Genomic DNA, 19178 nt, shown 5'->3' on the forward strand with positions numbered 1-19178 from the left:
GACGGGGAGTGGGATGGGTGATGGAGAGAAGGATTGTTAAAGTGGCGGATCGGGAGTTGAGTAAGAGGGAGGATGTGTGGAGCTCAAAGCGACGATCGGATCGAGGGGTCGAGGAGGAGGAGTTGTCTCATGTTGGTGGGAGGAGGACTGAGGAGGTTCCCCGCCGTCGCTCCACCCCCTGCATCATTCATCAAACCATCGCGGAGGCTTCAGGGGTGACCGGAAGTTCCTGAACTCATGATATTGTTCATCATTGGTAGCGAATGTAATGCAGTATTCATGGGGGCTCCAAATCATTTTTTTTGTATATAAATTGATATTTTCGCCACCCTATCATGGATTGGTCCCGAAACCCGAGTCATATCCTCTATTGCTAACCCCCTTCATTAAACATATAATAGTTATATATGATCCTGTGCTGATTCCCAGTCCCGAACACCACGACCGAACCATATCTATGACAAGCAGTCCCGACTCCAGCGCATGCTTCGAGGTGGACTTCAGTTCTGAACGGGACGAGCATTAAACCCGAGGACCTTCTTCGCCAACAAGAAATTCTCCGCATCAATGGCTACCGGGGCCGCGCTGAGGATCCATTCGATCGGCTCGCTGCACGGCGGCGTCGTCAGAGAACCGGAATACCTGGATGGCGGTCAGTGGTGATAGACTGGGGCCCGCATCCCTACACCTACCGATAGATTTTGTTGCTCTTGAAGTGCTCGACCAGCCTACAGAAGTCCAGCGGACCAGTCGATGCCTCCATTCCCGGACGAGCGACGGTCCCCACGACGCCGAAGATGGACTCCAGCAGCGGCTCGCCGCACCCCTGGCTGGCGCACAGCTCGACGAAGAATCCCAGCGCTCTCCGCGATGCATCGACGGGGTTCTGGAAGACGAAGTGCACTTCGACGGGGAAGTACTCGCCGTACAGGTGGTGTTCGGAGGGCGTGTGGAAGTGGAATTGCACGAGATGGTAGGTCCGGTTGCCTTCTCGCATGGTGCCGTGCGCGGGGATCTCGATGGTGGTGCCTAGGTTGTGCATGGTGGTGCCGTTCGGGTAAGGGTGCAGCTGGAGCGTGAGGGCGGTCGGGCTGCCGTGTTGGGCACTGGCGGCGTGGAGGTCGATGGGGGACTGGTGCGTGCCGGAGGCGCAGAGCGAGTTCTCGCCATTCCCCAGCTCGTGCCAGTGATCGGGGCCTTTCTCACCGCTGTAGGTGAACTTGGGTTCAAATGTTTTCTCATCGCGGTATCGGAGTGATCGAGCTGATCGGGGAGCTCGAGGAGTCACCAACAAGCATGATGATGGTTCTAGAAGGGCCAGAAAGCACAGAATGAATCTACAGACAGGTACATGTATTAGAAAGACTTGTAGCAGTGCCAATATGGTCTCATGACTCACGCTACTCGAGACCACATGACTGAATGTCAGAATCACAAACACGGTTCGTTTAGAGTAAGACAGAACGAAAGATCCAGACAGATTGAATTTGAAACGAGATATCGAAGTGAGAATTGCAAGTAGAAAACAGGCCGGGTTACAAAGGATTCACATGTTAAGAGTCCGTTGCAGCGTGGAAGTGACGGCGAGATCAGTGCCTTCTCATATTCAGGCGCTCCATGGCCGACACTTGTCTTACCGGCATTCATATATCGAAGAAAGCCATAACAGCCTCCTTCGGTTGAGTCCATGTACTTACCAACCAAACGAACCCGTCATCGCTGAGCAGAATGGGTTTCGGAGATGACAAGAATCCGAATCACGCAAGTTAGAGGGGGCGGACAGTTGCACAGCCAAGTGATTTACCACTGCCGGATTCCCACGCCGGTACATGTATGCCAACATCCAACACCTGATGGATGAAATCGCGGAATCGATGATTAGTGCCAGGTTCATCCAGTGGAAATTGGAAAATCACAGAGACGTTGTGCGTTCGGGCAGTCAACCTTGCCTCCGCTAAACCAGTAACCACTAGACGGGCCGATCGTTCGACGCTGGAGGGCGAAGTGAAAATGCACTTCCTTTTCTCTTTTGATGTGCTTGACTGAGGAGTGAGGATGTATTCTCCGAACCGGTAGTACACCGCGGCGCTCCCGGTGGCAGGTGACAAGCCGTCCGCTCTTCAGGATTGCAACACGTCGGTTGCTTGCGGAGTCGGCGGCTGCGGACAGGTATTTGAAGACCAAGCCTGGGCGTCCCTGGAAATCGTGGCCGACCCGGATCTGGATATTGGACAATTTACACAGGGCTGTACACACGACACCCCCCCCCGCAAGACGTTCGCCGAGCTTGGCTGCCCTATCATGGAACGGAATCCAAGCCATCCTGCCCCGCCACCGTGTGCTATTCTCAGATGGCTGCAGGTTTGGGGCATATCCGACTCGAATTGCATACGGTACGGCAGTATTCCCACGCATGGTGCGGAATCGAGACGACTGGATTGACGAAGAGAACCTCCAGCGAGCAACTGATATCATGAAGTGGATTCTTCTGCTGCGGACCAAGGCATTGCAACTTGCATGACTGTTCGATAGCTAGGGCAAGGCTGGGCTGCATCCAGCCTCCTTCATCCTTCCAGCTTCATCCTTCCAGCTTCTTGTTGAAGTCTGAACACATTGAAGAAATAGAACATCGGATGGTCCAGGAGACTCGTAGACACTAGACAGAGTCAGGTAAGGTATTTCTCTCAATTTCTAAGTCCGAACTAAACGTGACCATGCGTCAATCCTCAGTCGCGTCGCGTCTTCATCGAAAAAGCAACGCTTAGCGACTAGTCCCAGCAACCGGGGGGATGCCGGGATCTCTTACGGCCCCGTGAGGCTGCTCCCGCTTGTCCAACGCGCTGCCCCCACCCCCCTAATAGCAAATCAAAAGTGTGAGAAACACTGCCGCCGCTATCCAATTGTTCCCTCTTACCAAGCACCCCCTCCTTTCTCTTTCCATCGCCTTTTGATGCACCAACTCACCCCTCTTGGTTCTAAACTGCCATCGTCATTCGCATCCAAATTAAATTACCTTGACGAAGACCCTGAGGCATCGATTTTCTCAGCCTTGGGCATCTTCGTCAAGGAGCTTCATTCCGTGCAACCACTGCGAGCTAAGCATTGCGATACGGCTGGCGAATCGAGATCAGGCTGTGGGCGATAAACAGCCCCTTTGGTGTCAATTGGATAAGTCGAGCTTTGGTTTATGTGTATGGAGAGCATCGCTTGTTTCTTGCTTCAAATTCCTTCTTTTCAAAGTTGAACTTCTCTTAGAAAGTCCTCTGGACAATATATGTGTACCATCGGGTACAGCTCAATTGGCGTGGACCTAAAGCTTACACATGGAGAGAAACCGAATACAGAAATATAGTTGGGTTACATGGCTGGACTCCCTAGATTGAGCAGCCTTACAAACGATATTGGGCATTGTTTCTTTCCTTCACCCTAATATCGGTACCCTTCACTACGCTACCTAGGGCTCTCCTAAGACACCATTGCATTGGTCCAACCATCAGGTCCTGCTCCATTGGGTTCCAGCACCAGCATCGGTCCGATATGCCCCAACTACACTCACTCTCCACCCCTTCCGGGATCAGGACTTACTCCCCGGGACATCAAACGCCGGGAAATATCACCCCGTTGAGCAAGAGATCCCTCACAAGCAAATATAAGCATTCTCATTATATGGTCAATGGTGCAATCCGGGAACTCAACCGGAGGTGGATGTTTGGATTCCAGGAGCGTCCCTCGCTCGATGATCCGACCAGCCATTCCTTCGACCATGGCGCATCTATTCGAGCATTCGATGGGATCCTAGCCCTGTTCTTCCATAATTCATGGGATGAATTCATCGAGCTTCATGAGGATCACTGGGACTCGCTGCCGCAGCATGCACGACTCGACCGCTTCTTGGACGCCCTGGACACCTTTCGAGAAACTAGTCGTTCCGCCGGGAAAGGCAAAAGGTCGGAATCCACCCCGCAAATGTCGCCGGTATCGTCTTTTGCGGAGAAACTACAGAAGGCGGGCACGCCCATTCCCAAACGACGTCGCACCCCCTCGTTTGGCGAGGGTCATGCGGCGACGCCATTCCTCGCGGCCCCAATACTGCCTCCGCCGAAGAAGCGGATTTCCAATGGAGATTCGGCCAGTGTACCCTATACGACGGCGCAGTCCACCAGCGGAGCACCACCTAGCAACATGCTACCACCGGCTGCACAGCTTAACTGGTCTTTTGGATCCACTGTACCCTCTGCTAATGCCTCGTTTGGCGCCGTTTTTGACAGCAACCGTCTATCTAGAAACACATCCTTCACCACTGTACCCACTGAGCCGGATGAAGACTTCTACAAAGAGCCGTTGCAACAGGAAGACCCAGGGCTAGACTTTGGCTGTCCCCCCTCCAGTTCGGACCCCCTTGCTGGGTTCACCGACAGCCAACTCGAGCTAGTCTTTCGCGAAAACAATTCACAGGACCAACCGCAAGTCCCCGAGCCCCCCCGCCGCGATGGGAATGGCCGGACGGAGATGTCTATTGTCCGCGATTTCCCCTCCAAAGGTCTCCATATTGACTTCTTCAACGAACTCCTTCACTTGGACTTCTTTAAGCGTTTCGAGTGTGCGCGAGTATCAATCGATACCGACCGGAAGGTAAAGACCATCTGGCCCAAGGTGCAATGTGCTGATGACTACGAATCATTCTGGAGTCCCGTCAAGCAGTTCCCGTTGATTGCACGCCCTTCGTTGAAAGCATGGCAAGCCGGCCGCGTGCAGTCGCCGAATGTGTACTACACGGCCGAGTTGAAATATAACAAGGACCGTTATAATATCTTCAAACTCATCCTCAATCCGATCACGGTGGAGGAGACGTCCAATCGGTTGCACCGCAAGTTCGGCAGCCACCGGTTCCTGCATTTGTCGTTTCCCTTGCGGAACCACCTTCCGGACTTCCTCCGGGGCCAAGAAACCCACCTGTTCGACCGTTTCCGTGAATGGACCGCCAAGCCCAAGCACTTCCTCGGGTGCAGCTGGGAAGTCTTCTATTGCAAAGAGAAGAAGGTTCGAGCCAAGTCGCGCAAGATGAAAAGCGATGACGACTTCGGACTGCGGATTGTCCTTTTCGCGACGCAGGGTCCACGGATCAAAGATGTGTCCATTCATGAGTTGCTGGACTGGTTCATGCCTCTCCAAAGCAACGCCCAGATGACATATTGCAAAGGTTTCGCACGCCTGGATCTGGCCCTTTCCGCCACCTACCCGAGCGTCAAATTGAAGCCATCCGAGGTGAAGTTCACGCGAGACAAGCTTGCGGACGGGAACCCGGAGGCGTGTGAGTTCGACGACCCCGACTTCCCACGCTCGAGTGTTGCCTACGATTTCGACCCTGATCGCGTTATGGATGATGGCTGTCAAGTCATGTCAGTCGGACTAGCCAGGGAGATCTGGCTGACTCTCGGCGCCGAGGGCCCACTTCCTGCTGCGTTTCAGGGGCGGATTGCCGGCGCGAAAGGGATGTGGTATAGGAGTGCTCCGTCAGACACCACGGATCCGCATAACCTGCAGAGATGGATCCGCATCAACGACAGCCAGTTGAAGTTCAAGTCGCATTCTGAGGACCTGAGTGACGACAAGAACTACGACCCTGATCGGCTGACGTTTGAGGTACACTCCTACACCAAGAAACCCGCTCCCGGCGCCATCTACGTGGACTTTCTACCAATCCTGGTCAACCGCGGTGTCCCGGTGGGCGTTTTGCAGGATATCGTGTCCCGCCCTCTGGACGAAGACGAGAAGGAGCTGCTCGATGGCCTGGAGAATCCCGAGCTGTGTCGGCAATGGATCCATAAGCGGCACGCATATTTCGAGGACATGCACCGCGAAGCCGACAGCCCCATGCTGTATCAGGGAAGCATGCCCTTTGGCCAACTCGAACGGGCGATCCTGCTGCTGGAATCGGGATTCGATATCCACCTTGGCCTCCTCGGCGATTTAATGCAGGGGATCGCCAAGTCGTATTTCGAAGACACGTTGAAAACCATGCGCATCGACTGCGAGAAGTGCGTGAATCTCAAGGGTATCGCGGACCACAGCGGCACCCTGAGTCCAGGCGAGATCCACGTCTGTTTTTCCGAGAGCATCGGGGACGGGCTCGCGCAGTTCATCAATCAGGAAGTGCTCGTCGCGCGAAATCCGGCGCTGCGTGTCTCCGATATCCAGAAGGTCCGTGCGGTGTTCAAGATGGAGCTGGCGCACCTGCAAGACGTCGTCGTGTTCCCCACCCGAGGATGCTTTCCCTTCGCCGCTCGGTTGCAGGGAGGCGACTACGACGGGGACACCTTCTGGATTTGCTGGGAGAAGAGTATTGTCGACCCGTTCCGCAATGCGCCCGCTCCCACCAAATCGCCGAATACAGGAGATTACGGCGTTGAAGTGGATCGACGGACGCTGGGCGATGTGCTTAAACCCGCGCCGGAAGGCGGCACCCCGGACGTCCGCGACTATATCAACGAAAGCATCAAATTTCGCTCGAAGGATATCTTGGGGAACATGCTGGCGTACTCCACGCTGTACCACCGAAAGGTGGCGTACGCCGCGAATTCCTTGCGACATCCCGGGGTCGAGAAGCTGGCTGATCTCCACGACCTCTTGATTGACTCCGCCAAGAACGGGTATCTCTACGACCAGGTCACGTTCCATGACTATATCCGCTCGCAACCGGATATCACCCAGGTGATCCAGGCGCAGCGGGCCGGGCTGTCCAAGCCAGCGTATCAGGAGAGCATGGAGCAACTGCGATCCAAGAAGCGCAAGTCCACCGACAAGCCTCGATATAACAAAAGCCACATCATCGACCACATCTACTTCCAAGTTCTCCAACCCCGCGTGCAGGCCATTCTCCGCCGCTCCTTCGCCCGCATCGCCCATCTCGCCTCCCCCGCCCCCGACCCCACCCTCCTCGCCCGCTACCACCACCTCGCCCACAGCGCCGCCCACGACCCGTCCTCCGTCCTCCGCACCACCCTCATCACCGAACTCGACGCCCTTCTCTCCGCCCTCCGCACCCTCTACGCCCTCCACTGGGCCGCCCCCTCCCGTCACGCCATGGAGCTCGCCGACCGCGACCCCTCCGCCAACGCCTCCCTCGACCAGCTCGACCGGCGCATCGCGGACTGCCACGTGCGGTACACTGACATCCTCCCACATGACCCCACTCATCCGACCATCGCCGAGTGGCTCATCCCCGCCGCCCCCGGCATACCGACCTCCTGGGCCATCCTCAAAGCCAGCGCGCTGTACGCAGTCATCTCGGGGGAGGCACGGGACCCGGACCGCCGGTCACCGCGGAAACCGGGACTACACCGCGCGGCGGGTAGTGGCGGGTTGGCGCGGCAGGGGGAGAAGTTCCTGTGGTATATGGCAGGGACGGAGTTGGCGCGGATGAAGGCGTTTCGGGAGGGGGGGCGGGCGAGAGTGTTGGTGGAGAGGATGTGGGCGGGGATGAAGCCGAGGAGGATACGGGTGGAGTTGGAAGGGGGTGAGGAAAGGGGGAAGGAGGTGGAGGAGGTGGAGAAAGAGGTGGGGGTGGATGGGTTTGATAGTGATGAGTTTCATTCTGCGGCAGAGGGTTGGTGATGGGGATGAGTGTGGGGATGACTTTTGGATTTCAGACGAGGTGATGGACGATGCACATCGAACCGAATCAGTTCGTCCCGGTCGGTACCTCTTGTTTTATTGCCCTGTATGTCGCCATTCATTGGACTGACCGATTTTTGTGTGTATGATACCATCTTAACGACTTTTGTTACACGCCCTATGCGGAATCTATCCCGACTGGGACCCCGTTTGTTTCTACTTGCGCCAACTCCTTCCCATGCTTTTCATAAACACCGCGTGATTTGCATACGGGTTCTACCACCTGCCCGTATAGAAACCCTGTTTTCCCAGAGAAGCGCAACCAACATGGCGGAACCTTGAACAATGCCTTCCGTCTCACAACTCCCGTTCCCACAGACCACGTCCCAAAATAGCGGAAACCCTCCGTCCAATGCCGCATAGCAACTCGCCCACGCGGACGTGCATCCCAGGTTGCCGCCGTCCGATATACCAGCCAATAACGCCGACCAGCACCGCACCGGTGACGAGCAGTTGCCGTCGATGCTTCCACACGTTGGCGCGGAACCGTCGCTTGGCGTGCGCCCACTCCCGCGCCTTGTCTTCGGCCACCTGCCTCCTCTTCATCTCCTCCGCCAAGGTATGGAATAGCCCCTCGCCGTTCTCGAGCGTCTGCGTCGCTACGCGGTGGACCGGGGACGTCGATTTGAGCACCGACGACGCGGGGATGAGCTTCCAGGGTCGCGGACGGAAGATGAGGGGCGGCGGCGCGGGAAGGGACTTAGGGAGTTGGGTGAACTTTAGGGTTTCGGGGGGGTAGCAGCGGAAGAGGTCGGAGCATCGGGAGAGCAGGGTTTCGAGGATCAGAGGGCGGGGGAGGGAAGAGAGGGTGGCGTGGAGTTCGGGGTCGGAAGGGTCTAGGTCGAAGAGCTCTAACCGGCGATTGAGGATGATCTGGGAGATTGGTATTAGAACGTAGGTCGGGTCGGAAGATGGCAACATACCGTGGCAAAGAGGTATATCGACATGACGGCTTCGTTCGCCAGGAGGAAATCAAACAGCCGTGCGATATCTCCGTATCCTTGGATCTCGTGCGCGTACATGGTCAAGGTCGCCGACAGCGCGAAGAAGGGTTGGATCCGACTCAAATGATGACTGAGTTTCCGGTCGACGGCGCCTATGATGGGAAACAGGAGGTGCAGATGCGCCATCGCCGCGGTCAGTGTGGGGAGCATGAAGTCCCGGATTCGCAGCAACGAGAGGCGCGCCACGGCGGGGACAGCGGAATCGCTTCCGAGAACCAGGAGGAACACTTGGACGATGTCGTGGTAGCCTTGGAAGTAACAGAGGCACGGATGTGTGCGAAGGGTGCGGACGATGAGCTGCTGGAGTTCGGCGCGGCGTCGCTCCAGCTCGCTGCCTGACATATCTGTGATCGATACGGTCAGCCTGTTCGATCCTGCGGTTCTAGGTGTATGGATGCTTTCATACCGAGTGGGTAGTACACGAAGGATCGATCGACATCCAGCTGCACCTGATGTTCGTCCCGGTGTTCTGGCCACTCTTTCCACGCCGTCTCATCCCCCGGCGATGGTTCGGGGTCGTCGGCTGCGCGTGTGCAGCCCAGTAAGATCGGCCCTATCGACGACGTTAGCACCGCCAGCGGACGGCAGCGTGCATAGGCGACGTACATGCCTTGCGGCGAAGGGAATCCTCGAGCAGACCGCCAGGACTGATAGCCAAGCGGGCGACGGCGTCGAAGTCGGCGTTCTGGCACGCCTCGTGGATCAGGGAAGCTTTCTGCTCCCGATCGTCGGGGGTCATGGCGTCGGAATTAGAGTCGCGGGCATTGCGGTGCTCGTCGGCGACGCTGGACAGCAGTTCCTGGAGGGTTTCGAAGGGGTGGTCCGGGGGATGGTCGGAGGGGGAAGAATTGTCGCTCAGGGAGGGTTGCACGACGGATGAAGGGTCCATGGACGCGGCAGGTCAAAGGCTCTGCCCATGTTCTAGAACAGGTGTGGTTTTAAGAGAGGGATTTTGGGATTGTCGGGCCATGGGTGGGAAATAGGTGTGCTCCATCACTGGCATCAATCATCATCCATATATTTCTTTTCCACGTCACCTGTCGCGACTCTCTCCTCTCTATCATCACTGGCCTCCAAACAAAAATGGAGTCAGGCGACAAGGCGTATATCAGACAGTTAGTACATGTCACGTGGTGTAATCTGCAATTCATGGAATTCATTCCATTTGAACATTGAACACTAAATAGTAAATACACTCCGTAATCAATCTAACTCCGCATCGCTCAGTGACACTCACATACAATGAAACCGTGAGGTGTGCTAAAATTGTAGCCCTGCCTTGCAGCTGGTGCTCGTGCTCATCCTCCATCGCTTATAGTTTATATATATGCACCGGTCGAAAAAGCAATGGCCGCTTAATCCCCAATCGTTCGGCAGCCCGAGATATGTGGAGGTGATTCAGGCGGGCTGTCCCGAAAAGGAGCTCCCATCCAGCTCCATCCAATAATCCAAGGGACCATGACTCCATGAGACTTTGAGAGACGAGAATTGATCGGTCACAGACTAGTTCACATCCTGGAATGATTGATCACTGCGGCGTCTAGGACCAGCATGCTGCAAATCTCGACAAGTTGCATATCAGATCTGCATCCGATGATCGATCCAGTCACACCCATCTCCCTAATACAACTTCAAAAGCGAAAATGCTCTCTGCTTGTTCCTTATCCGGACGTCCCACTACCATGCTGAGCCTTCTCTGACTGCGTTCCATGGCCTACTGTCGTGTTGCAGTGGTTGCATGCACTATCCGACGCAGTGCAACATCCACCAATATCTCCTCAAATCATCCATCATCGATCGTCGTGTTGGGCGGACTCCCGATTCTTCCTGCGAGCATCACGGCGCGCCAGCCAAGTCCCTTGCTGTGGATTCCCCAGGTATCCTGATCGAAATCGACATCGGTATCTCGGCTGGCCTGTAGATGCGGCTACCCGCAGAAATCGAGGCATCAAACCCTGCATTTCCTAAACCTCCTCCATCTCCTCCCACTGCACAGCCATTGCTGAAAGGGCTGCCATATACCAGTAGGATTGCGGTGTGCATACAGGCTGAGAAAGGACGCGTTGGTTTATTCTCTTTCTCAGTTCCTTTCCCGCGCTTACCGTTGTGAAACACCACTGGCTTGACCTACGACGCGCCACCGACCATCGCACCATCCAGTCCAGAAGCCTCTTTGCTCGCCGATTCAGCTTCCTTGGATCCTTCCGCCGTTTATATATATTCTGTGACCAAATCCGATTTTTCGTCGTTCATTCTCTCAGATTTCCTTTCTCTCGAATTTTGCCTCTGATGCGCTCCACTGCCGCGTCCTTTTAGGGACCTTGGGCAGGAGTTGGCGTTAGTAAAGGAGACGAAGTCGGAACCATCATGGACGATCCGATGCAGGTCGAGACCCACGTCATGGTCGACGGGCAATATCAGACGCGTCGAGCAAACCTTCGCGATATCCTTGCAACGCAACGCGTAAAGACGGCACAAAAACAAGAGGTGCCCAAGTCACTCCATGCTGGTCCGTATATCGGCATAGTGTCTCGAACTCTGCTTCATTCGCCGATGATCAATCATGTCTTTCCTGCACGAATTCGCCGGGGGGATAAGAACGATTTGGTGTTCGTCGGCGAGGACTTTGTGCATGTCAAGGAGGCTTCCCCGGACGGCTCCCTTCATCATGTGGCTTTCCATGCCACAGACAGCCACATCCGTGCCGCAGCCATCCTAGGAACCCCTTCTGTAGATCATTCGGTGGAAGGAGAAGGCTTATCGAAGCCAAAAGTCAAAGATGAGCATGGTGTCCAAAAGGTGCTACCACCGGAGATTTTGGTCTGTACCCTACAGAGTGGTAATCTCCAGTTCATATGGCCCGAAAACAGGCTCGGAGCAACCCAGTTCCGCATCGTCTCATTCGCACTCCCGATCGATATCAGCCACCTGAAAACGTTCGGGAAGCATCTCGCTGTGGATGCGCACGGACGTGCCATTGCAGTGGCTCCATCTGAAGGTGGCGTCATGTTCTATAATCTCTTGCCGCGGAAAGAGATGGAGGCCATGTGGGAGGCATCCCCTGAAGAATTTCATCCGTTCAAGAATGAGACCGCCATCGCTATCAACGGCACCATTCTGAACATGACGTTCTTGCAGCCATCTACCAATCCCCAGGAGAAGCACGTTGCGAGCCTCGTGGTCATCTTCAAGGCCGTGACGAAGGTGCGAATGATGTGTTATGAATGGGACGTCAGAGACGCCAATCCCAAAATCGACACGGTCGTCAAAGGATATCCCATGTCGCACGGTACGTCACCCATTGTTGAACCCTATGGCCAGTACATTGAACATGCCTGCAGAAATAAAAAATCCACAAATGATCATCCCCTTGGAGCGATCTCGGTCATTTTGCGTGGTTTCCGATAACCTCATAACCCATATCACTGGGATTCAAACCAGGGACCCGGTTTTCCGCGGCCCGTTACCACTGAACTCCGCTGAGCCACGGTATCCCGGGCTCTCGAGAAGTTCTCCGCTTTGTACACACTGGTCTCGAGCCATTCGACATGCAGATTGGAAGGACCAGAAACAGGAAGCATTCTACGTGGTGCGCGAGGACGGGCAAGTCATTTATATCGAGGCTACTGAAACCGGGGTGTCTATGCAGGCAACGGTGGGCATCTTTGATTGCCACATAAACAAGGCATTCGCAGCTTTCATGATCGGGGATGAGTTGAGAGAGCCCGATTATCTCATCGCATCGGGCTCCATGAGCGAGGGTCAGTTGTTGAAAATTGGTGGTGAGGTCCCGGAAGACTTTACGCATCCGACTCGAGAGACGTCGTTAGACCCTCAGTCGGTTCAGACCTTGCGAGACTGGGCCCCGACCCCGGACATGATTCTCACCAATTTGCAATCGCTATCGCCAGGGCAGGGTCGTCCAGAACGAAGGCCCCTCAACTATCCTTCGATCTTCACCACCGCCGGCAATGAGCCGTACGGTGCAATCGTGGAACAACGCATTGGTCTCGAGCTCCGGAACGGTACCATGGTCGATAGTGATCTTTTCCTCGGCACCACCAAGCTTTGGACGTTCTGGGATGCCGATATGGCCATGTACATTCTGGCTTCGCGTGCCGAAGAAAGCAACCTGTTCCGCATTCAGGACGGCGATCTCATCGATGAAGAGCTCACGTCGGCGAACTGTGGTTTCAATCCGGAACGCCCCACGGTGGCTGCAGGTGACTTTGGTCAATACGTCGTGCAAGTCACTCCGGAAGCGGCTTTTGTGTGCAGTCCGACTCATGAAGGTATCGCTTTGCCACAGGACCACACGTTCTTTGCAACTTCCGGAGGCAAGTTCGTGGCTGCGGACATCGATCAGTCCAGCATGACCATCGCCTTCGTCTCGAGGCAAGACAACCGCAGCCACCTTCACCTAGTGGAATTTGACGAGGACGAGGCGGGTGGCATGTATGATCGGAATTGGGGAACGGTCCCCCTTCCATCAGTGGAAGTGACCTGTATACGCAACATGAGCAGGGAGGACGCGCATGTCGTCTTCCTTGGACTGTCAGACGGGACGATCGCCGTGTTTCCCGCGAGCCCAGGAGCTGGCTTATCGTCGCCGTTCTTCCTCCCGTTGAGTGGTGAGCCTGCCAGCACAGTGGAGACGCACGTGGCAGAAACTGTCACGGTGTTGGAGAATATTGGATCTGCCAACGAGGACGGCGATGAGTTCAAACTGTTGTGCGGTCTTCGAAACGGTGAACTATGCCATGACACGTTTATTCTGCGGGCTACCGATGCAGGAGAGACCGAGATAGGTGAGCAGATCATTCCCAGCAGTTAAAGCAGTCCTAACCGTGTTTAGTCTTCAAGGGCCAAATGGCGTTCATCAGGATCGGACAATCGAGTCTATTTATCACAGATTCCCGCGAGAGCTCGGCAGCCAAATACGCGTACGGGGTCTGTGGATCGGTGATCGTCACAATATTCTGTGATACCTTAGATTTTGTGAATGTGGAGCGCGTCTGGATCGCCGATCAACACAGATCTGCTTTCAGGCAGCCTACCGTTTGTACACTGGCCGCGATCCCCTTATGCCAAGTTCAGAATCACAAGGATGAGGTCGCGTTGGCTTACATCGTCGGAGAACATTTGTACTTGGGCACCACGAGCACACAAGTCAAGCCAGTCCCAAGACGAATCGACATCTCGGGCTCTCCTGAACGAATCATGTATTCGCCTTTCCTCAAGGCGTTCATTGTTTCTTCCGTTCGAACTGAAATTCGGAACGGTAGAGGGCGATCGGATCCGGACAAGAGAATCAAGCGCGGTGTGATCTACGTCGTCAAGCCTGATGGAGGTGCCGACGAAATTAGCACCCTGGGCATTAAACAGGAGGAAGGCGAAAATTCCCGGGAAAGTCTGATCCTGGGAGCCTTTGATTTGTACCCTAGCGAAAGGGTACATTCACTATGCGAATGGGAGCTCCAACTCCAGCAAAGGCGGATGAAGGATGTCATGATCTTGGTCGGTACGAGCTACACCAAGAGACGCAGTAACCGCCTAGAAGAGCTTGGGCGAATTATCATCCTACGCATTGCCCTGGCCAAGGATGGGACGTGCAAGTTCGCGGTCCTGCAAAAACTGGAAGTTCCAGCTCCTGTCCGAGCGGTGGCTTCGTACGAAAAGGATGGCGTGGTCATGTGCACGGGGAAGAATCTGGTCTTGAAACGATACTCGAAAGAAAGGAAAAGGTAAGGAAGATTATGCGTTTTACTAAGTCATTGAGCTAATTATCTACCAGGCTCCTGACCACCACTTCAATCGAGCTTCAAGCCCCGGGATACAGGATGTCAGTGTTGCCGCCTGTTATTCACGTCTCAACGGCAACCGACTCGGTGATGTCGTACAGAGTACAAAATCGGACCAATCCTTCAAACACAGCAGCCAACCCGGATCGGACCCATCCAGTCGAAGAGTTTGTCCTGTTTGGGTCAGACACTATCGCCCGCACCTCGGCAACGCATCTTGAGGTGACCATCGAGAACGACGCGCGATCACTGAATGGAGTTCCATGGCTCAATATCAATGGAGAATCGAGCCCTAAGCTGCTGCTTGTGTCGGACAAAGACAAAGGCCTGGCGGCTCTATGGCAACCACCATCTCCCGACATCGATAGGGCGGGGGTGGACAACCGACCAGCATCCGAAATATCACTTAATCGATCCATCACGACGCTTCGCCAGCTTTCGAATCGTCCTCCGTGGAGGAATCCTTCTCAGTATCTCGCCGACGCGCAAGAACCTAGATCCCCCTCGGATAGTCCCACGGTACGCGGCGCCCTGGTGGACAACTTGCTCGGCTCCTCCCATGATGGTACGCTTTTCGCTTTTACCATCGTCGACGCGGCGTCCTGGAGACTTCTACGATTCCTTCAGAACCTGGTCACATCGGTCACGAAACTTACCGAGCAGCGTCCGGCTAACGGAAGCAACAAAGACAACGAGGAGGACGAGGAGGACGGGCGCACGTTGATGCAGCTGGGGTTCCTCGACCCGGACCGACAGCTGCTCAACACGAACCGGCAAACGAACTTCCACATCAACGGCGACATCGTGATGGCACTTCTGAGGCCGGGAGGCGTGGACGATTTGGTTCGGATGCTGCACTTGATTCCCCGCAAACGGGAGGCCCCGCCTGGGGAACGGGCTCCCGGGGAACCGGAGAGCCAGGACTCGTGGGATCAGGAGTTCGGCATGGATCTCGACGAGGCGCTGGGGGATTACGAAGATAACCAGAGGAACAAGAGGGAGGTGAAAGAGCGGGTGGAGCGGTTCCGACAACTGGCGGCGGAATTTGGGACCGGTCAGCCGGCGGAGGATAAGCTTGAGGAGGTGGTTGAGCGAGTTTTGAAATGGGTCCGGGTCCTTTTGATGTCGCCCATGTAGGCTTTTTCGGCATTGGGGCGAGCGATGCATTCATGGAAGATTCCCCTGAAGGGAGGGAATTTGATGTAGGAGGGCATTATGAGTTCATGAGACGTGACGACGGGTGACTTTTTGGATTAGCGATATTGAAGCAGAGGCGTAACCGTTTTCTCAATTTTGGCCATCCACAAACACACGACTCTATTCTACTAAAATCATGAATTGAAATACCGGGAATGTCCAGTGTGAGATGCTGTAGGCGAGGTCTATTAAAAGCTCTGTCACTTCATCGGAACACACTCGGCCATGTCTCGGGCGTCCAACTCTTCAAGCTCATTCAGCAGTGGTCAGGATGACGTATAGAGAATAGCTGAACGAGCTCCACTCCCCTTTCGACCCGTCCATATCATGGACGCGGTCTCGGCGAAAAAACCAAGAATGGACGCTCCACGGACACTTCTCGAGTTTCGCTCCTCAAACTCGATATGGCCTCCGCCGCATTGAAGAGCCGCGTCCGTCGGCCCGCGTACCTCAAAAAGCTGGCCAAGGCCGAAGACCTCATCCACCACTTCCCACACGGCTCATACATCGGATGGAGCGGTTTCACCGGGGTAGGATACCCAAAGTAAGTTGGCGCGGTCATTTGGCGATGGTAGGGACCAGTCGCTCATGCATCATAGGCAAATCCCGACCGCCCTCGCCGACCACGTCGAGAGGAACAACCTCCAGGGAAAGCTCAAGTATAACCTCTTCGTGGGAGCGTCGGCGGGAGCGGAGACAGAGAATCGATGGGCGAGGTTGAACATGATTGAGCGGCGGAGTCCGCATCAGGTACCAACTTCTGTTTTGCGGGCATCGTTTCCGCCGCTGACGATCAGGGCAGGTTGGGAAGGAGATCTCCAAGGGGATCAATAATGGCAACATCAACTTCTTCGACAAGCATCTGAGCATGTTCCCGGTCGATCTGATGTACGGGTTCTATACGCTGAAGAAGAAGAGCAACCGCATCGATGTGGTCGTGGTCGAAGCGACGGCGATTACGGAGGATGGTGGAATCATCCCGGGAGCATCTGTCGGTATGGATTCCTATTGTGTCTGCCAGGGGCTCTACTGATGTTCTCTAGGTGCCACTCCTGAGCTGGTACAGATGGCGGATAAGGTCAGTCTATCTTCCTGTTGCTTTTGGATGGACTAGTGCTGATATACGCAGATTATCATCGAGGTCAATACGGCGACTCCATCATTCGAAGGCCTACACGATATTACCATGACGGATCTACCTCCGCGGCGAAAGCCATATCTGATCATGTGCCCGGAGGACCGTATCGGAACCCCTCACATTCCCATCGACCCCGATCGCGTGGTGGCAATCGGTAAGCATGCACCGTGTTCAGAAAGACATCATCTAACGCAATACAGTCGAGTCCACATACCCCGACCAGACTCAACCGAACGCTCCAGCCGACGCCAAATCCGAAGCCATTGCCGGGAACCTGGTCGAATTCCTCCAGCACGAAGTCAAGCACGGCCGACTGCCACCGAACCTGCTTCCCATCCAATCCGGCATCGGCAACATCGCCAACGCCGTCATCGGCGGCCTGGCTTCTGGCGGCGCCAACTTCAAGAACCTCCGTGTCTGGACCGAAGTCCTCCAAGACGCCTTCCTCGACCTCTTCGATTCCGGCAATCTCGACTTCGCCACCGCGACCAGCATGCGTTTCAGCCCCGAAGGTTTCGACCGCTTCTACGGCAACCTCCAACACTACGCTCCAAAGCTCCTCCTCCGCTCCCAGCAGGTCAGCAACAGCCCGGAGATCATCCGCCGCCTCGGCGTCATCGGCATGAACACCCCCGTAGAGGTGGACATGTACGCCCACGCGAACAGCACCTGCGTCATGGGATCCCGCATGCTCAACGGCCTCGGCGGGTCCGCCGATTTCCTCCGCTCCGCCAAATACAGTATCATGCACACACCATCCTCTCGCCCGTCCAAGACCGACCCGGACGGCATCAGCTGCATCGTGCCGATGTGCACGCACATCGACCAGACGGAGCACGATCTGGACGTGGTGGTAACGGAGCAGGGACTGGCGGACGTGCGGGGCCTGTCGCCGCGCGAGCGGGCAAGGGAGATCATCAAGAAAACCGCGCATCCGGACTATCAGCCGATTTTGCAGGATTACTTTGATCGGGCGGAGTTTGAGTGCTTGCGGAAGGGGATGGGGCATGAGCCGCATATGCTGTATAAAACGTTCAATATGCATCGGTATCTAGAGGAGAAGGGGACGATGAAGATCCCGAGCTGGGATTTCAAGTTTGATAGCTAGGGAATTGTGCCAGCTGACCAGCTACGAGTGGAAGAGAGCTAGTTCGGAAGTAGGAGATGGGCACCTGGAATAGAGGGACTACATCATCCTGGTGTAATCAAACAGCAATATAGCATGGCAGTTGAAATCTAGAAAGAGATTTATGTATGGACATACCTTTCGTTGTACCATTAGATGCCAAGTTCAATCAATATCTGTACAGTAGCACGGCCTTGAGCAGTATTGGAAAAGCTTTAGCTAGGAAAGCCGACGAGGGGAATTCTAACGCTCCTTCAGTGTTCATACCTCTTTTATAAAATCGCCGGGGCATCATGAAGTAGGAATTCTCAGAAGATTTCAGATTCATTGCTCCATCTTGAACCATCAGGAACTTTTGATCTCCAAGTGCTGGTCTGGTTGCACCCCCACCGCTCAACGCCCAGCACGACAAAGGTGAATCCATGAAGCAGATACAGCCGTCACAGTTGATTAAAGATATCATAATAGTAATGATTACCAACGTAATACGTACTACATCAAAAAGAAATGAATCCGCCAAAGAGTAACGCCTTGCCTCAGGATGGCTCTGTCCCATCACCAACATAACCACCGCGTCGCCGCACCACACCCCAATCTTTTCAAATCCTGACAGTGGTCGCTTTGAAGGTTTGAATTGAGATTGCGAAAGAAAAAAAATGCAAAAAGAAATCGACACGAGCAGGATTCGAACCTGCGCCCTCGAAAGGACTGCCTTGTCTACTTGATAGCAGGGCAGCGCGTTAACCACTCCGCCATCGTGCCTTTGATGTAAGATAGTCAAGAATTTTGATATTTATAGCTAGGATCCCCATGGGCCATCAATACTCTTCAGTTCTTTAGTTACTCCTTTCCATTAGATGAGCCTTGGGCAAAATGGAAATTTTCCATATCCAATTCTACGAACTTGTACGTACTGACACCAAGCTGGTGGCGTGGTCGAATACCCGAGCGACTACAACTTCTACATGACCCTTCACCTTGCTTCCCAAGAGCAGTTCTAATGAACCAGTGTTAATACTGATCAGAAGCCCAGAAATGTTGCACCCGAGTTTATCAAGATTCCCTATTTCCATTCTCCTCGCCTCCCGGCCCCCGGACTCCTCTTCGGTCTTCCCTTCCCCGCATCGGGTAGAGCTTGTAAGTTGTAGCCTGTAGGATTTAGGAACTAAGAACTGCCATGTGCAGCTGGCGCCCTAGTCTCCCGCTCTCCCCGCAATCTCCTTTCCGATCTCCCCTTT

The 19178-nt window shown here is 54.8% G+C and overlaps 6 protein-coding genes and 1 non-coding gene across 7 annotated transcripts; 3 read left to right on the forward strand and 4 right to left on the reverse strand.

Moving 5' to 3' along the window:
* Positions 1 to 282: 282 nt before the first annotated feature.
* On the reverse strand, positions 283 to 2415 carry P152DRAFT_508100 (carbonic anhydrase; the record flags this gene model as incomplete). The annotated part of the gene is made up of 3 exons (XM_033682569.1): positions 283 to 642; positions 693 to 1308; positions 2412 to 2415. 3 exons carry the CDS (start codon positions 2413 to 2415, stop codon positions 501 to 503), a joined length of 762 nt encoding a protein of 253 aa, XP_033533188.1. The 3' UTR covers positions 283 to 500.
* A 1122-nt stretch (positions 2416 to 3537) lies between these two features.
* Positions 3538 to 7614, forward strand: P152DRAFT_450256 (uncharacterized protein; the record flags this gene model as incomplete). The annotated part of the gene is made up of 1 exon (XM_033678160.1): positions 3538 to 7614. The coding sequence occupies one exon, from the start codon at positions 3538 to 3540 to the stop codon at positions 7612 to 7614; it is 4077 nt and encodes a 1358-aa protein (XP_033533189.1).
* Positions 7615 to 7652: 38 nt separating this feature from the next.
* P152DRAFT_459507 (uncharacterized protein) lies at positions 7653 to 9737 on the reverse strand. The gene is made up of 4 exons (XM_033679691.1): positions 9285 to 9737; positions 9085 to 9231; positions 8598 to 9022; positions 7653 to 8547 (listed from the first exon to the last, which is right to left on the reverse strand). The coding sequence occupies exons 1-4, from the start codon at positions 9565 to 9567 to the stop codon at positions 7972 to 7974; spliced, it is 1431 nt and encodes a 476-aa protein (XP_033533190.1). The 5' UTR covers positions 9568 to 9737; the 3' UTR covers positions 7653 to 7971.
* Positions 9738 to 11045: 1308 nt separating this feature from the next.
* Positions 11046 to 15616, forward strand: P152DRAFT_474717 (uncharacterized protein; the record flags this gene model as incomplete). Its single annotated transcript, XM_033681348.1, has 4 exons — positions 11046 to 11967; positions 12020 to 13486; positions 13534 to 14422; positions 14473 to 15616. The coding sequence occupies 4 exons, from the start codon at positions 11046 to 11048 to the stop codon at positions 15614 to 15616; spliced, it is 4422 nt and encodes a 1473-aa protein (XP_033533191.1).
* Positions 15617 to 15903: 287 nt separating this feature from the next.
* On the forward strand, positions 15904 to 18226 carry P152DRAFT_418987 (putative acetyl-CoA hydrolase Ach1). Its single transcript, XM_033677116.1, has 6 exons — positions 15904 to 16220; positions 16276 to 16426; positions 16479 to 16671; positions 16720 to 16754; positions 16806 to 16968; positions 17015 to 18226. The coding sequence occupies exons 1-6, from the start codon at positions 16081 to 16083 to the stop codon at positions 17920 to 17922; spliced, it is 1590 nt and encodes a 529-aa protein (XP_033533192.1). The 5' UTR covers positions 15904 to 16080; the 3' UTR covers positions 17923 to 18226.
* Positions 17947 to 18578, reverse strand: P152DRAFT_60074 (uncharacterized protein). Its single transcript, XM_033683099.1, has one exon. The coding sequence runs from the start codon at positions 18503 to 18505 to the stop codon at positions 18110 to 18112; it is 396 nt and encodes a 131-aa protein (XP_033533193.1). The 5' UTR covers positions 18506 to 18578; the 3' UTR covers positions 17947 to 18109.
* A 32-nt stretch (positions 18579 to 18610) lies between these two features.
* P152DRAFT_t48 lies at positions 18611 to 18702 on the reverse strand. The gene has a single exon. It is a non-coding gene; the product is annotated as a tRNA-Ser (tRNA).
* Positions 18703 to 19178: the final 476 nt, after the last annotated feature.

Source organism: Eremomyces bilateralis (genome assembly GCF_010015585.1).
Source record: "Eremomyces bilateralis CBS 781.70 unplaced genomic scaffold P152scaffold_13, whole genome shotgun sequence".
Classification (NCBI taxonomy): Eukaryota; Fungi; Ascomycota; class Dothideomycetes; order Eremomycetales; family Eremomycetaceae; genus Eremomyces; species Eremomyces bilateralis.

Coding starts and splice junctions, on each gene's coding strand:
- P152DRAFT_418987 (XM_033677116.1), top strand. CDS start 16,081: ATGGCCTCCGCCGCATTGAAGAGCCGCGTCCGTCGGCCCGCGTACCTC. Junction 16,427..16,478: donor AGCGGCGGAGTCCGCATCAG/GTACCAACTTCT, acceptor CGATCAGGGCAG/GTTGGGAAGGAGATCTCCAA. Junction 16,969..17,014: donor CGATCGCGTGGTGGCAATCG/GTAAGCATGCAC, acceptor AACGCAATACAG/TCGAGTCCACATACCCCGAC.
- P152DRAFT_459507 (XM_033679691.1), bottom strand. CDS start 9,567: ATGGACCCTTCATCCGTCGTGCAACCCTCCCTGAGCGACAATTCTTCC. Junction 9,023..9,084: donor CTTCGTGTACTACCCACTCG/GTATGAAAGCAT, acceptor TATCGATCACAG/ATATGTCAGGCAGCGAGCTG. Junction 8,548..8,597: donor CGATATACCTCTTTGCCACG/GTATGTTGCCAT, acceptor CCAATCTCCCAG/ATCATCCTCAATCGCCGGTT.
- P152DRAFT_60074 (XM_033683099.1), bottom strand. CDS start 18,505: ATGTTGGTGATGGGACAGAGCCATCCTGAGGCAAGGCGTTACTCTTTG.